Source organism: Pagrus major, chromosome 1 (genome assembly GCF_040436345.1).
Source record: "Pagrus major chromosome 1, Pma_NU_1.0".
Classification (NCBI taxonomy): Eukaryota; Metazoa; Chordata; class Actinopteri; order Spariformes; family Sparidae; genus Pagrus; species Pagrus major.
This window is the reverse complement of record NC_133215.1, coordinates 13,252,970-13,270,819: the sequence shown is the minus strand read 5'-3', so window position 1 is coordinate 13,270,819 and position 17,850 is coordinate 13,252,970. Positions and strand designations below refer to the sequence as shown.

Sequence of the window (17,850 nt, the reverse complement as noted above, 5' to 3'; positions counted from 1 at the left end):
TATTGTTTGGCACATCAATAAATGGCAAATGTTTGGTCAATGCATGATATCACTTTTATATCTTTGATTCAGTAAATACACTTCTTTTACTTTAAGTACTGCTGTTTTCTCAAGGGCAACACCTTGGACCTATTTAAATATATTTTGTTTCATGTATGTGCAGCAGTGCAAAGTAGAAACGACTGAGGGAACTAGAAAGATAGATCGGAGGGTGTGGTCCCAACATGTCACATCACTGGTCTCATAGCTTTGAAAGAGCTGTACTCATCAGTGAAGTATGATAGTAATAACTCTCCGACAGGAAATCATATTATTGTCTTTGTGGCACAATGTTAACACACAGCACCACAAATCTGCAGCCAAAGGCAGATGGTGTGGGTTCATCAACAGTCAATAACTACGATTGCAAAACAAATAAATAATAATAAAAAAATTGTTTGTTGAAGCCACAAAACATCAGACATTATGCTTGTTTTGGAAAGGAGACAATGATTTACATAATTAATGAGCTGAAACACACAAAATATATCGTTGTAACTGACGTATCTGATGTGTGTACAGGTGTGCGTGGTTGTTTTGTAGTAGCCTGATGTTGTTTGCATGTAATTTAATGAAGGTAAACACTGTGAACAGCCATGTGTAATAGTGCTGCGCTGTGTAATGGCACTGCGCTCTGTCTCGACACTTGTCACATCAGCGGCTGCAGATTTATCATCTCATCTGCCTGCTGCCTTCAGATGGCTGCAGGGATTTAATGAACTGACGGAGAAGATTTTCATTCAGTATCACACAGCTGTGGACATCAGATACCGTAAGAATCATCCATTAATTTACAGAGAAATGCAGATTTCTTTAATGGAGTTGCTGCTTAAACCACATCTAATGTTCTTTTTTTTTAAAAGCTGATTAAACCTGGATGGTAAATGTTGAATGAAGATAGTTTGTTTACATTTTCAGCATTATTTTGATATTGCTATGCATTTGTGCAAAAGGTTCAGTTTGCTCAAAAGTCACTGCATTGACTGTGGCAAGACTTGTCATCAGAAACAGATGTGGTTCTGACATGTTGTCAGCACATCAAAAAGTCAATGTCGACCAACATACCCACAACTCACTTTGTTTCACGCTGTCTAATTTGAATGAACCTCCCACCTGTGCACTGTGTTCTCTGCGCTGGTCATCAAAATACCACACAGTAAGACGAAGAAAATTTCAAGGTCAGGAAAATACCAAACTGAGCGCACAAAAAAACAAAAAAACAAAAAAAACCAAAAAACAAGTAGGGACAAGGACTGGACGGTATTGTAAAAAAAGGAAAAGATAACAAAGAAAGACGAAAAATATCACACTGCAATTATTTTTTTTTTACAGATTTGGCAATAAGATTCATGATTAATGAATCCATCACCATTTTAATTTTCACTTAGAAATATTAAAACCTTGATGATGTGACATTTGCTGGGGTCTCTACCAGATGAATGTGTTTTAATGCTGTTTTGTCACACATTTTACTTTTATTAGTTTCATTTGCAGCCCTATTAGGAACCGTTACTGCCCAAATGCCCAATAAATACCTCACACTTTACTGTAGGTCATGAAAAACCCCACCACTAACACTTCTCTACTTCTTGTGTAATTCCTTGTGAAACAGGAACATAACAGAGAAAGATTACTCAGAAGTGAAAGTTGATGGTTGTGCTCCATTTGACAGTGGCAGTGCACCAATTGTAAGGTTTTGGCAAGATATGAGAAACTGTTAATAATGTCAACATTTACACATTACTTTAACCAGCTATTCCAACTTCTGTAGTCTCTTGTTAACTAGAATTCACTCACTCAGTTGAAACACTCGGTGCTGATGTCTTATTACTAACTCAGGCTGATGAGCAGCTATCTGGTTTTCGTTCGATCAGCATCACATCAAGCTGTAATCGTATTTGTTTACTGTCCCATTTGACACAAATAAATCAGGGCTCAACAATAAATACTGCCCAGTTGCCCAGGAGCAAGAAAAAAACCACGTTGTTGTTGATCAAGCACTCAAACATCAAACATTTCAGTTATCCTTGAAACATAGGTTTAGTTGGGTGGCATTACAGGATGTGGGCAAAACTATGTACTTCTCAGTAAAGCAGTTAAGATTAAACATGTCAATTAACTTCTGTCTTTGTTGTTGTTTGATAACCACTAATAAACAATTTGTTTAGGGTTAAGTAAAAATTGACTTCAGGCAAGGAGATTTCTTGACCAACCTGGCAAGTGGAAAAAAAAAGATAAATTAACGTTGAAGTCTGGAAATGGATATATCTTGTAATTAAATCAAGGTGCTTGAGTTAGTTAGGTTAATTAGTTGAGCTTTCCATTTATGCCCTAACAACTGCAGAGGGTACAAGTGCCCCTGGTTAGGAATCGCTGATATGCACTGTGCTCTGTACATTCTATTAATGGTCCATTGATTTGACATCATATATAAAAGCTTTATCAACTTCTGCAGCTGTGTTTAGCTGCTTTGTTGCCTTTGTGTAGGAATTAGAACACAGCTATATTCTGATTTCATGGTGTCTTAAACCAGTTTCTGACGAGCCCCTCACTAGCCAGCAGGGGGCAGTGTTGGCTAAGTAATGTCCAAAATTAGTTTTTCACCATGTATTCTGTTCAGCTTCAACACATTGAAAAGTTCTTGGGAGAAAAGTAAGGATATGCACGCACAAACACACAAGCGCAGTTGGGTACGACCAAGAATGTATAGCACATCAGCCTTGCCCTTGCCTTGTCAGAGAAATCATGTCTTATCTCGTTCTGCAAATACAGCCTCTGCACAGAGAAGGAGGAAACAGAACTCCAGCTGTCATCTCTTCGCCAGCCCACCTGTCCAAACATCCAAACCCCCACAACGCCTTGTCATCAAAAGCCCGGGCTTCAACGGTCTCCGGAAGGAGATAAAGCCTCTCTCATTATTCCATCCATGTTTGTATTTAGACAAGCAGATGACCACTTGCTCTGAGCCTGTTCAGCGTCTTAATAAAGGTGCTTGGGGGGGTTGAGCTTATCTTGCAGACTGAACACTAGGCGGATGGCCTTGTTCTTACCTGCCAGCTCACTTGGACAGACAGACACACACAGACGCACATGCACATGCAGGCACAAAATGTTACAAATGCACCAACACTCAGGCACAGACACAGATGCCTGAGTGTGCATTTGACTGTGACACAAAAACACACTCACAAACACACACCTAAACACACACGCAGAGCCTCTCCCTGTCGCTTGGTCAGAATAATGCTGCTGCTCTGTGTGCCAGTTGGCAGTTGCAGCAGGCTGGGCACTTGTCTGGACACAAGCTTGAGGCAGGATTTCATTGGACGTAAGAGGAAACTGGGCAGCTTGTGGTCAACAGTGAATGGCTCTGCATATCAAATATTGCTTTCATCCACTTCTCTGGCAACAATTTAAGTTTCTCTTTTGCTAATGCTTAAACAGCAGGGAGCCGCTAAGTTGGACCAGAGTCTTGTCTCACTGCTTTCAACTGAAGCTATAGAAACACTGAAAAACACTGACTGCTCAGTATAATTTCCCTCACAGTGAAATTTTATTTGATTTAAATTATTTATATAATTTCTTAGCCAAAAAGCCAAAGCTTATTAAGCTAAAATAAGCTGCTGTTTTGTGGAACAGGAAGGGAACTCTCAGATAAGTCACAATACTATCTCCATATGTTGCCAGGGATAATGAAGGATAAGCTAATTCTGCATTATGCAACACATGGAGTTACTTCTACTCGAAGTATGTGTTGAACTGAAGAGAAACAAAATTCTCTAAAGTGAGAAGATGTTTTCGATAAACAATAATCAATTATAAACTCTGGTTTTGACTTTGATAGATAAATGAGATCAAACAGTTGGTGTCTAAATCATCACAAGACGAAGCATTTTTACACACAGCAGGTTGTCTGCATATCAAAGAGTTTAATTAATAGCTTTAATTACCACATATGAAGACATTTAATACCAATTTTGGCACAAGTCATGCAGAAAGCTACAACTACAACAATTAAAACTACAATAAGCACCTTGCTGTGTCGCCCGTTGGTGCAGTTGTAGGAGTATGTATAAATTAAGTGTATTTGATTCCACATAAGCATTAGGCTTTGCCTGATATCAGACTCAATTGTTAACTCGATACACTCCGCTTCCATCTTCTGTCTGCCTCCACTCTAACCAGGGGGCACCTGAAAATTTCGTCATTTGGAGGTTGACACTGATGCATAGCCATGCCAGCGTACTGGTTCTGCCAGGATTTTTAAGAGTGGAGCGGAGCGAAGTAAAAACATACTAAATGTTGGCTGATATTGACAATACATGCTGTCTATGAGCAGCGTCTATCTTGTCTATAGCGGTCACCATTGTTGTCATTACTCATCCTTGGTTCCAGTGCAGAGCTTGACAACGGCTTGCACTGCGGTGCTTATTTGCCAGAGATGTGGACTAAAGTCATTGTTATTTGGACACAAATTGACTCAAGTCACTGTTTTGACTTGACAACTTGATTCGACAGAAAATAACTAACTTGACTGGAAGACTTTTGACCTAAGCTGATTTGAGACAAGATGCCTCGAATGACTTGTGTTCATTTTATGATTTCAGTTTAATATTTTGAAGTCTGGCTGTCAGTATTTTACTCTTTGAAGTGATGGGAAGAGAATGTGTTTGAGGTTTTTTTTGTTTGATTATATCTATTTCATTTCATCTTAATAAGTAAATTCAATTCATCATAATACTTTTAAACAGGTTGGATAAATTGGTCAATTATATTATTAATAGACAGGTACTAATACCTTGTCTTTTCTCTTTATAAAGACTGGAAACTGCAGGTAAGACTGAAATTTCTTGGGTGAGAAAAAAGTGTCTTGACTTGCCTTAAGTAAGCTTGACTTGACACAACCTGTGACCTGTCGTTACTTACTTCAGACATAGACTTATTTAACTTGAGTCACATGTTTGTCATTAGCTAATTGTAAGTCCCCCTCAGCGCTCATTGGACAGTGTGCTTTTTTTAGATGAGAAAACCACTGTTTTATGTCACAATGCCAGATGAATCACTCAAATCGGTGGAGGGAAGAAATTCAAGGGTCTGGGCTCAGGTAACACTAGGTTGGCCATGGGTACTGATTCTGAATTGTGAAGAGACCAACTATAAAACAACAACAAAAGAAAACTGAATCAGATAAGCATTTTATACTAAAATGAAAATCTGATAAAGTCAAATGTTAAAAACAACAATAAGTTAAGGAGCCTTTTTATGGAGCTGGAAGTGAAGGGGAGGATGGGCGTACATTATAGTAAAATATAACCTTCATGTTGTTGGGCTATAATCAGGTGAGCAATGTTTTTGTCCAGCGGCTGGAGAGGACTGCAGATTTTGACCAGCCAACATCAGATAACAAGTGTAATAATATAACAGGCTTCACTGTAATGGTCAGTTAACTACCAATGTGCCAAAACACATCCATTTACAGCATAAACAAACCCACATTTAACAGAGATGATCATGCTTCACAAAAACAGTCATTTACCGGGGTTGTGTGAGGTGATAACATCAGCTAGCTGCTGCTCAGGGACAGGCTCCTGCCTGCTGTTGTCTTCTTCCTGGAGTTTATCCACCATGGCGATTACACAGTTGAGACATTTGGCCACGTTGGCCCACACCCTGTCCTATAAGAGACCAACACACAATCAGCCGTCAGATCAGCCTCACTGATTGGATCTCGCTCGATGTCACTGTGTTTCGGTGAAATAAAGGGAAACCAAAATGTGTAATAAAAACTGAAAGAGAAGCAGCCTAAGCCATAAAAATAACTCCCTTGTGTCTAGAAAACAGAACAAAAAGGTGTTTCCCTTCGCAGTCTGAACTGGCTTTAAGTCCAAAAGGTCAAAAGGAAAAGTGCTTTCTGGATATTCTGAGATAACTCTCAAAGCGTTTGGATTGTTTCCAGCTTTCTTTTTCTTCTCCTGAATTCCAACTGTTAGCCGACGAATAGATGCTTTCACTTTTTTGTGTCTGTACAAAAATGACAATCCAAGTGTGTGTGGTGGGTAAGTGGTGGGGTGTATTTTGGTCTTTGTTGCTTGGTTTGAACATGTTATAATGGTGAGGAATATTATGAGAGATAATTAGTCACTGGTGTGCAGAAATCATGATAAACTCCTGCTGTCATCGTGGCAAACAAACCAACTAACAATCGTACACACTTCGATGAAAAAAAGCATCGTGGCTTAGATTCAGTGGAAAGGATACCACAAAATAATCTTTTGCAGTCAGTTTGTCATGATGAAATGTCAAAACTCCTCTGAGAAAAACTGTCATCAAAAGCAAAGAGTTATGTTTGGTCTGCTGTCTAATTTAGAAAGTAATTAAAATTATCATCTGGATTATAGTAATAGTTTATCTCCCTGTGTGTGCTCTATTATGAGGACCAGCAGTAAAAATACCCGTTTGCCATGTTGTACTTAAAAAAGATAAAACCATAACAAAGCTTTGAAAGTCTTTTTAATGACTTAGAAAAGTCGTACTACTTACCCATTCCTCCTCATCGTACTCTTTATGGTGTGGAATGGAGTCTTGGTGCTTCGGCCCACCATCTCTAGTCGTGGTCTGTGATCCGTCCACATTGTTACACACAGCTGTGCTCTCAGTGACTGATGTGGCCGGACTGTGGCCTGGAAGTCCCTGGACTGGGCTCTGATTTTGGTCACTGCCCTGATGGATGTGACCTTGATGTTGGCCTCCCTGCACCGGGGTCTGCTTCTGGTTCTTGGAAACGTACCCGGGCCGCGCCGCGTGTAGTGCTAGCAGTGCACTCTTGACCAATTCATCCTTAAGTGTGTGAACAAATTGTTCTGTCTGTAGCAAAGAGCAAATGGAAAAAAAAGAGAGATACTGAGAGTTATTGTGGAATGGCAAAACAAATGAAAATGTTAGCAATGAAAAAGCAAAAGAGACAGAGTAAGTGAGAGAGATAGAGGGAGATTGTCACATTGGCGGAGTGAGTGGGTGGAAGAAAATACTGGTGGTAGTGAGCTTGGAAACGGGTAAGTATTTACAGAGGAAGTGAGAAGAAACAAGGAAAATGAATACACTCCTTCACCATAAAGTAGCTGCTCTCCATTACCGCAGCACAGCCGGTGAGCAACAAAAACAGCAACAAACAACAAACAATTCAATTACTCCTCCTCCAGCCTGCTTCTCCGAGGAGTACACCTCTTTTGATCTCAAATTCACCAGCTACTGTAAGTTGATGATGATCCCGGCACCGAGCAGCCTCGCGCTCGGTGCCGCCACTGCGTAAAAAATGATAAGGGCTCTCAAGAGTAATTGAGTTAGCACAGCAATAAGCAATTTTATTACCATGGCAAAACAAAACACGAGCCAAGCCCTCCATGAAAAGAAACCTGCGAGGTCATTCTATACATGTATTTGTCAAACAAGCACCATTCTCCCGCTTTACGATGCGGACTGCATAGCGAGCTTGTTGAGGCTGCCAGAAGATGAAGAGACGACTTAGTCAGCAAAGAAGTAGATAACTGTGCAGAAGAGGTCTTTTCCTGGTGCTACAGACGCTTTGTGTGGACGTCATGAGGAAGTGATTCTGAACTTTTTTTGACTTGTGACCCCTTAAAATGAAGCACTGTCGACTCTTGACCCCCTTTAGCAGGCTGCTTGTGTAAATGACATGCGAGCAGTTTTACAGAGGAGTGATTTTCACTTCTCTGATTGTTCCATCTACATCATCCAACGACCCAGCACAACAGAGGCTGAAAGAGGCATAAACTAAAAACTCAGAAACATAATAACATAATAACATAAAAAACATAATCACGATTGTTTCTGCGGCTTTATGCTGTCTCTCAGTAACCAGGAAGTAATTGTAGTCGAGCCAGTATTGGTGTTTCTGATGATGGTGATGATTTTGTGTTAATTTTCATAACTTTTATTTTTTTGTCCTCCTCACCTCAGAAAACACATACAACTAGAATAGCACTCAGCAGAGCGCATACTACTGCCAAAGCCCAACAAGTCCTCATTAATTCAATCAAGCTTTATCCAGTATTAAACTTGATAGGCTTGTATTACTAAATTTGAAACCACCCATAACTGCTTAACCCTATTTTCAGCTCACTAGATCTAGGATTGTCCTCTCTCATAGATACCAGCCACCTAAATACACTTGACTTTTTCCATCAAGATCCGTGCATTACTATTCTGGGCCAAGATCCTACCTCCATCCAAGTTTTGTGTGGGTCATGATCTCCTATTGACCAATGCTTGACAAAGACGCTTCACATCGATTAGGGTCTATTGTCAAACACTTCTGATTGATCTCTCTCACTGACATGCCACGTCTGTTACCTTGACTATTTTTCACAAACTGCATTAAGAGTGTATCTTTCACAGCATTTCTCTTACAGTATGATGCATTCAAGTCCGTTTCAGTCATTAAGAAAACAACACTGTTCCATCTGAGCCTGGTTTAACTGTTCTGCTCTTGTGATGTCCACAGAAATGGTCCATTTGATGAATGTATGGTCAGAAAAAGTAAATTATGACTACACTAAAAACACTATTGTATTTAATTCATATCCATTTTAATTGCCTTGCATGGATCCAAATGAATTCCATTATTGTATGTCTATGATGTGAGAGCTGAAATCTATGGATAAGACTATGTGTGTAATTGCCTGAGAACAATCATTTTCTGCTGGAATACTATTCTGTAACGCACACAATTGAATACAAAGTAAACATCGTTTTAAAAGATAAATATTGTCCAAATGACTAAAAAATGAGCTGTGCTTGATACAGAAACCAAAACTCTTAACAGGAGCTGGGATTTCAAAATGTAAATTCATATTCAAATTGAACTCTGCTTATCTGACCTCAATGTTAATTTGCAATCTATGAGAACATGTATTATTCATTATCTTTTCTGAGATGAGTGAACAAAGACACACACTGTATTTAACACAATCTGGAGCATATTTGCACTTAACGACAGAGTCAGAACTCATGTATTTGACTGAGCCAGCGCTCATACATTAACTTTTTATACTTTTTATGAAACTTATTAATAAAAAAACAATATTTATAACTAGAATGTTACTAAGTAGAGCACATACCTCTGCTGAGGCCCAACAGTCCCCTTTGTACTCACTCATAGATACCAGCCACCTCAACACGCCTGATTTTTTCATCAAGAACCATGCATTATTCCCTGAAAAATTAACAAAATGTCAAATAAACGCCCTATCTTGCAATGTAAAAGATAGTAAGAAAAAAATACTGGATCCGTCCCTTTATTTGGATTCACAACAAAAGTGACCAGGGTCTATTTTAGGTTGATCATCCTCCATCCAACTTTTGTGGAAATCCCTTCACTAGTTTTTGTGTAATCCTGCTGACAAACCAACCAACTAACAAATGGACGAGGTTGAGAACGACACCAGGGCTTGTACCCTCAAACCGTTATTGAAGAACAGTTGTGAATCCCAAGTGGCCTGCATCTCAGCCATAAAGCTGCACTTGAACACAACGCAAAGACTACAGCCAACAGCCAACTAGCTTGTACATTCTGCGCCTGCATGAGAGAAAATAGCTCTCCATACCACCAGGCTGTATTCATCAACCAAAAGGGAAACCCAAAGCCTCAGGATCATGGATTTAGAAACCATTGTTAAGATCATTATGATTAAACAGGCGTTTGCCTACCATTTTTACACCACTTACGCTAATTTAGCCACTTCTAACCGAGAATATATCTAATACTGCTGCTGCACTGCTGAAGAGGCCAAGGTGAAAAGCGACAGTCTCAAGAAGGATTTCCTTTTCTTTTTCCATTTCTCTCCTCATGCACATCAGTATGATTTCTCTCAATGATGGGCGCATCGCCCTGCAAAAAACTGGGGCCACTGATGGTCCTGGCACTGACCGATGGCTGACCGTTGGCCTGGTGTGTCAGGGCCCTAAGAACAGGACTACAGCTAAGTGCAGAAACATTTTAATGATACTCTGTACTGCAGGATCCATATGGATATTACCTTCAAAGTGAGGCATCAGAGGTGCACCCCTTTAGGCAAAGGATAAAAGCACTGCACCTTGATTCTCTTACTAAGGCTAAAATAAAGCAACTTTGCTCCACAACTACTCCTTAGTGTAGCTCATCCACAGCTACCTGTTTTAGAGATCTGAAACACTTACAATCCTTCGGGAGAAATTCTGTTGCTAGTCTTTCTTCAATCTATCTGCTGATATGATCTCTACTGAGCAGAAGTGCAAGTCAGAAAATGCCTCTGTAGACTGCAACTGCTAAAAAATAATTCACGTTTGATCTAAAGAAGAAGACTGTAGGAATCTATTCACCTCGAATAGTTTTGAATGGTTTTACCCTGAAGGATGAGCGGCTTTTTGGCTGAGTTAAAAATAGAGCTTTTTCACTCAATGTAACTTCACTTGGGAGGTGAAGGCAGGCTGAATGGATAGAGCTGGTCAGATTCCAACAGCACTTGGCTGTGAGGACACTTACTCACTATTGCGTATATGACCTCTATACACCATATAATTTAACATAATCATGCATAGACGATCAAACCCACAGCTCTTCTCAGGTAACTGCTACAGTGGAGACATATCACTTGTCCTAGGACACAGCTGGAGGGAGGGGAGATGCATTGCAATTGCCTTTACACTGTGATTATCATCAGAGTGAAATTATTATTATCATCATCAACAGAATCATCACCTTAGAGAAGCAACAGCGCATCTGCCGTGTCCAAGTCTAATCAAAATGTACCCAGAAAATGTTTTCAGGAGTGAAATATTACGTTAGGACTCAAGTTGGGTGGTCTGAACTAAACAGGGAAAAAGTCAGAGGCAGCGAGTACTTGATGAAAAAGGTTCTTACATCCCCCTGATTTTCTCTGCAGGTGTCTCATCTTTTTCAGAGCCTCTGAAGGTGTGACTCACTGTCTTTATTGAAGAATCTTCACACACACATGGCAGAGACGCACTCTCAAATGCATCCACCTTTATTTATAAGTCTGTACAAAGGATATCAAATACCTGTCTGACGATATGTGTGAGTGTGTGATTGAGTCTGTGGGTCCTTTCTCCCTTTTTTGTCCCATTTTAGATTTTTTTGGATTCGATTCACTGTTGACTAACGATAATTTTTTTCCCTTCAGGGGAAAATTGTTTTTGGTCAAGGGAACTGCTGCATCAAATAAAATACAAATTACATAAGAACACATACAAACATTAGTCTTGTGATAAAACAACCAAGAAATGTAGTCACAACGTCCGAAATAGGCTAACCGGCTGTAGCTTTACATTTAATGGACACATACTGTATGAGCGTGGTATCTAACTCCTCATCTAATTCGTGACAAGAAAAGACTTGCTTATTTCTTAAATTGTCAAACAATTCCTTTTGAAGAAAAAATTTGATTTTGGGGTATTTAAAGTGGCAACAGACAAAGCGTGAGTTTATTCAATCTTCAGTCTATAATAGAAATGGATCGCCAGTTAACCTTCCATTTCCTGGGTCACCGTGTGCCCGGTGGCAGACAAAATTGTGTAGTGATAGCGAGATTTATAGGGAACTGATGTAAATGCTGATGGTTTCATTATTCTAGATCAATTATATTGTGCCATAAACGTGATGATACGTTGAAGCAGAAAACTTGCCAGTTTATATAAAACTGACAGGGCTTCACTCGTGTGTGCACAGGTGTGTACTGTACATATTTTTGACTATACAAAAAAAGCTGATTTCCGTGATAGAAGACCAGATGTGGAGGAAGAAATATTGATACACACTGTGCGACGGTTGGTTGCTTTGGGGCTTGAAGAGAGTGATGTCACATCATCTTTCAAACACACACACACAGTTTCACACCTTCTCTGCCCTCAACCACACACACATATACACACAAACACAGTTTGAGATTTTAATCAGAGAGCAGTCCTGCTTGTGCTGACCAGGCCAGGGGTTTACTTGGCCAGTGTGTGCGTGTCTAATCAAGGATGAGAGGAAGTGGTGACAGAGCGAATGTACCAATTAAGCAGGCTGATTGGGCTCTATTCCACTGTGGCAAAAACAATCTCTCCCACAACAGATTGCAATCTGACAGCACCAGATGTAATTCATTAATTATACTGATAAAAACGCCCCAACTCCATAAACCTCCATGCTGCTATTCACTTTTGTTAGTTTGGCATTTTTATGATGAGTTATGGGTTTTCCTGAGGTTGTCTGTTTAGTGTGTGCATGTGGGTTTGTAACTGTGTCGCAGCAACTGCTTGATTTAAAGTTTTGAACTCATTTTGAGAATTTATAAATTTTGCAGTTTTGTTTGCAACGAAACTAGCATCGTAATATTTACCAGGGCTGGTACAAAGTCACTCTCAGTGGATAATTCCTCTGACAGGGTAAATATTCAGATCGTTGCAGTCAGTTTAACCTGAATAGACTTCAGATTCCAACTCTAATGGGAAATCCTTTGGTCCCGAGCTCAGAAGCAAAACGCCAGAGCAAATAATGAGGTTATTTTTAGAGGAATGTGGTCTTAAATAAACTTTTCACCCTAGTTAACAATTAATCTAAAAGGCTTTTCTGGCTGAGGTATGTTCAGTTATATGCTCAAGAATAGAAGAGGTGGTCTATGTGTTGCAGCAGCTTTGGTCAAGAAGGATAAAGTGACTGCTTAGAGAGAAGTGAGGGTGGGTGGAGGGTTTGGGGGCTGCCTCACCTTGTCAGAAAGGTTCTTGAGTGCATCCCTCAGTCCAGGGGAAGAGTGCTCCTGGGCAGCCTGGAGGAGCTGGTCTGCTAAGCTTGTGATGAGGGGCTGGAGGAGGCTCACGGTACTGAGTACCTCCTGAGCTTTGGCTGTGTGCTCTGGAGAGTAGTAGATACACTGGTAGGCAGTGCTGAAGCTGTGGTGAAAGAAAAAAACACATCAATTCAGATTTGACAGATCGGCAGTTTCATGGTCAGGGACTAGATACAATTTTGAGATTACATATGGACGTGGCCAAAATTTGATTGAAAAAGAACTGTGCCACAGTTGCTTGTAGTGAGACTGAAGCCACACTGGACTGAGGCTCATCCCGTGTTTGTTTTGATCAGTGCTGCTGGTTTTCTCGTGTCTACTTGCCACTGGAGTTTGCCAAGATTAGCAGAGTAGGGAAAGACAGTATTTGATATCAAACAAGCTCCAAACTTCACTGCGGCATGCACTGGTCAACCTTCTCCATGTGGTGACAAGATCATCAAACATACATCGCTATTCTTGATCAGTTGTGTAAAATAAGGAAATACTTCTAAATAAGCAAAGATTTTTGCGGGTGTGTATTTTGGTCAGACCATGCATAGCAACTCCAAAAAAGACAGTTATTTAAAAATAGCATTTTAAACTAGAATATTTGCATTCATCGCTGTGGCTTGTGGTGAGTGATGTGTTTAATGATCCAAGGCCTAGGGTACCCCAGTAGCTCAGTTGGTAGAGCGTGCTCCCCGTTTCGTTTTCCTGTCTCTCTTCAGCTATACTTTAGAAAAAAGCAAAAATAAATAATCGAAGACCTGTAAATGGTAAATTCATCACAAAAGTCTGTGCTCTAAGAGCTCTCAGAGCTTTACTAGCATAGTCAGTAATAATTGGATGTGTTGGTGATTTATGTTCGATGAAATTACTAAAAATTGCTGGTAATTGAATCATGCATATAATATGGTGGCATATTATTAACGACCACAGGGTGGCGCTCTTGGTACCATTACCTGTTGGTAATACTTGTGTGCATGCTCATGATGAGTTTCATTTTCATGAAGAAAACACAATTGTAGAAATATCAGGTTAAATTGTTACTGTAGAATGTTACAAACATTTACACATATGTGAAATGAAGCGGCATGTATAACATTCCTAAATTTGGTTTCAATTGGACTTAGTGTTGAAGAATTCCAGCCTGGCAAGAGCATCAGACCAGGCACTCAATTGATAAGCAGTTAAATTGGAATGATTTGTCATTCTGCAAAAATGTGGGAGAGGAAGCAATCTAAAGGGAGGACGCTTGGAGGAAGAGAAAGAGTGAGTATGATAAAGAAAAGAATAACATGCTGATATTGAACACATCGAATATGACGTGAAAATGGTTTCTTTTGATGGTTGTTGTGGAGCATGCTTAGATTCTTTGTGCACTAAGCTGCAGCAGCTCTAAACACCACTTACAACACCTAAATTAAGCTTGAATGCCCCGCTGAGAATAACAAATGCAACCTTTCCTAACAGCTACCAAATGCACCTAATTGTATTTACCTTGCATCACAGGTGTAAATCAGTGCCTGACGGCATGGATACAAATTAGACACAGTATTGCTCTGGATCTTCACGAAGGGGACAGAAGTATAACTGGTGTTGTCATGACAGCAGAAATGCTTCACAAAAACTCATCCAATCAAAAAATGTGTTACAGATGGTGATCATCACTTAGCTATGTCAAATGGATATTATTGATAGTACTGGATGAAAAATAATGGGGTTTTATTGACTATAAACATTACATAATGGAGCACTTGTTTTCTGAGCACATTTCATTATGTGTTGCTACTTTTGCTGCATTGAAAATGTACAGAAGCAAAGCTTTCCAGGTACTCTGCCTGAACTGTCAAATTGGACCTGCAGTCCAATGTCAACCCTATTTCGCTTTATGAATAATTAATCCCTTCCTCATTTCTAGGGAGCTATTTAATCTCAGACAAAAACACCTTTTGTCAGTTCCTAGATTCAGGGCAAATCACTCCAATCAAACATTCTCCTCGGGTAAAGTTCCAGTGACTTTCAATGAGTTTCCACTGACTTCCCGCCATCAGACGTAGCACGGAGCGAGGCAGTCATTTGCAACCCTCCCAGCTAGTTTAGAGTCAGCTCTGCAAGCCTCTATGTAGGCCAGACCCTAGAGCCAGATCCTAAGGCATAATTGACATAAGAGATAGAGAGAGAGCGAGATAGAGAGAGAGCGAGATAGAGAGAGAGGGGGAGAGAGGGAGGGAGGAAGGAAGGGAGGAGCACATACAAAAGACTGGCAAAATACAGTATTCTCTGCAGCGCTCCTAATATTTTGCAGCAAAGGAAAAAAGTCAGTGCTTCTTTAGAAGTCGCCCTGCGTGGAACAGCACTACCTGATGTATCAATAAGTATGAAAATCTGAAGGCCTTAAGAAATTAGCCTTGCTGTAGTAGGTACTAGCCACTTACTATGTCTTTGACTGGTTAACTTTAAAATCTTGGCCTTGTCATTACAGCTAATGAGCCCCCCGGAGAACTACCACCCACAAGCTCAAAGCTTATCAAAGGAATCACTAAGTGAGCGAGAGACACAGGGCAAACAGTTTGAAACACTCAACCGCACCGAATACCACCATTCCTTCCTAACATGCAAAATTATGTTATGCCCACTTCCATAACCATACCTTTAAATGAAAAAAGATTTCAGGTACAGAGAAGACTGTAATTGAATAATCTACTGCAACAACGTACAGCCACTAAAACTGCTTTCATCCTCTGTGTGCTCACATTTGTCTTATTACATTATGCAGAACTAAAGACAAAAAAAAATCCCACAGGTCTGCAACAATAGAGATACTCCAGAAAAGAGGCAAAGGAGAAAGTTATTGGAGGAGGATAATTGCTTCAGCCACTGAGATTCAATAACAGCTCTGTTGACTCATAAGTACAAATCCAATCCCATTAGGGAGCCTATGCAGGAAATAATGAATGTTGGGACCTGCCACCTGATGCTAGAGGACAGAATTGATCCCCTCTAAGGCTGGCTAAGGCAAGGAACTTTAATTGCCTCATCAGCATTGCTGTCAGTCCAAACGGGTCTACCATGACAGCAAAACATGCAGAGGTAAAACAGCATAAATCTGTGAATGCAAACTTGATGAAAGGCCAAAGGGGATGATTGCAGGATCTGATTGTCATTTCAAGCCTCGGGTATGTCTTCCATTCCTGATGTAATTTGGGAGTGCTGTGTGCCAAAACGTGATGCCAACAAAACTGGTGTTGAGCACAAAAATACAAAATACAACAGTGTTGCAAAAGTATCTGTTGTTGAATATGTGTCAGACAGGTGGTTACTGAACCCTCAGGTAATGTCTGAAGGCTACAGTCTTTGGTGTCATTGGAGTGCATGATATCCAGTATTAATAAATAAATACAGGAGCAGAAAATCCACCCACCTGTCTGTCTACGTTCTGCGTTGGCAGAACTTAGCCTCAAGTGAACTCACAGCACACATGAACTCATAAAAGGCCTCCTTCTCTTTACTTACGATTAAAGCAGTCCCCAAAGAGGAATTTGTTATTTACTGCTTGTTGAATGACTAATTTCATGCTGAAATCGGGATGAATTTCTTTCAAGTTAAACATTTTGTTCTTATGCATTTCGATCAAACCAATTGGAGCATTTGATATCAATAGTATGATATATTATCTACGATGATCCCCGAGAAAGCGGAAAATCCTTTGAAAAGAAAAGAAAATGCTCGGGGGCTCTTTGAACTTCATGTTTAAGTCCTTATAACAGATGCAGTGCTGGGAAATGTTACACAGGGCATTGCTTGCTTACAGTATACAAATGTTTACTTTTATTCATAATGTGAATGTGAGTCATTTGTCCAGCAACTACGTTAACATTTAATCATCGTCATGCTATTTATGAATATTTATATGTACGGTATGTTAGACCTAAGAGACTCATTAGAGCACAGTTCCATACATGCACTATAGAGCATGTCACGTGAACTGGTTGCTTACATGTATGAGGAAATACAGCATTATGAGAAGAGCTTGCTACTGCCCACAAATGGTATTTTATTTCATTTATCTCAAATTGGAGCAACACTAGATGAAAGAGGCTTAGTTGCACATATTCCATTAAACAGCACATGTACAGTTAATTATAAATAAGGACCAATGACTCATTATCTTAATAGTGACCAGCAAACCATTTTGTATATTCTCACTACTACTCCTTTTTGTAAATGTAAATGACGTTGTTTTTTTGAGCATTTCCGTCTTGAATTTGTTGTATAGGTTTCCTGTTTTCCTTTTGTTGTTCTGCTTTAAAAAAAAAAGCTTTTGTTTTTTACATGTTACAAATAAAATATATCAATCGATCAATCAATCAAAAATACCTACATCCAACCAAAGCCAAGACCTTTCGAGGTCTAGAAGGCCGATACCTTCTAGACCTCCTTTTAAATCATGACCCGTTTTACTCATGTTTTACTTGTCTGTCTCTTTCCTGTCTTTACAAAATCTTACACATCTTATTGCAATTGCAAAATACAGTAATACTCCAAATGTGTAACTATATTTAATTCCAGGATGTAGATAAGGTTTGAATACTTTATTTGTATCAGGATCAACCAAAACAGCTTGCAATTCCCATCAGCTGACAAAGTTCACTTGAGTGTCAGGTTTGCTTTTCATCTGAAGTACTAAATCTGTGTGACACACTTTGTCAAACTTTAATTTCATGAGCCAGATCCACACAGCTACTCAATGCAGCTAGGGCAGTGCACAGTCCTCAAGACACGTGCAGTAGAGGTTGCCCTGAGGCCGTGACAAACAGCATGATGTGGAACAGTAGAGCAGAATCATGACTGGTCATGTAACTGTGGCTGGCTAAATGTAAGAATTGCGTGACTGAATAGAAGCATTTGTTGTAAAAACTCCACAACAGCTGTTTGTGGCTCACATTCAGTTTCTTTATGGTCATTTTTAGTCCACAGAAAA

General features: G+C 39.8%; 1 protein-coding gene across 6 annotated transcripts in view; it reads right to left on the bottom strand.

Annotated features, from left to right (window-relative positions):
• The window catches only part of inpp4b (inositol polyphosphate-4-phosphatase type II B), a 253,045-nt gene that overhangs the window by 15,459 nt on the left and 219,736 nt on the right, over positions 1–17,850 (bottom strand). For all 6 annotated transcript variants that reach the window (XM_073469338.1, XM_073469339.1, XM_073469340.1 and 3 more), the window contains 3 exons: positions 12,804–12,987; positions 6,580–6,903; positions 5,576–5,714 (listed from right to left, as the gene is read on the bottom strand). In XM_073469338.1, coding sequence (XP_073325439.1) covers positions 5,576–5,714; positions 6,580–6,903; positions 12,804–12,987 — 647 coding nt within the window. The remainder of the gene's footprint in view (positions 1–5,575; positions 5,715–6,579; positions 6,904–12,803; positions 12,988–17,850) is intronic.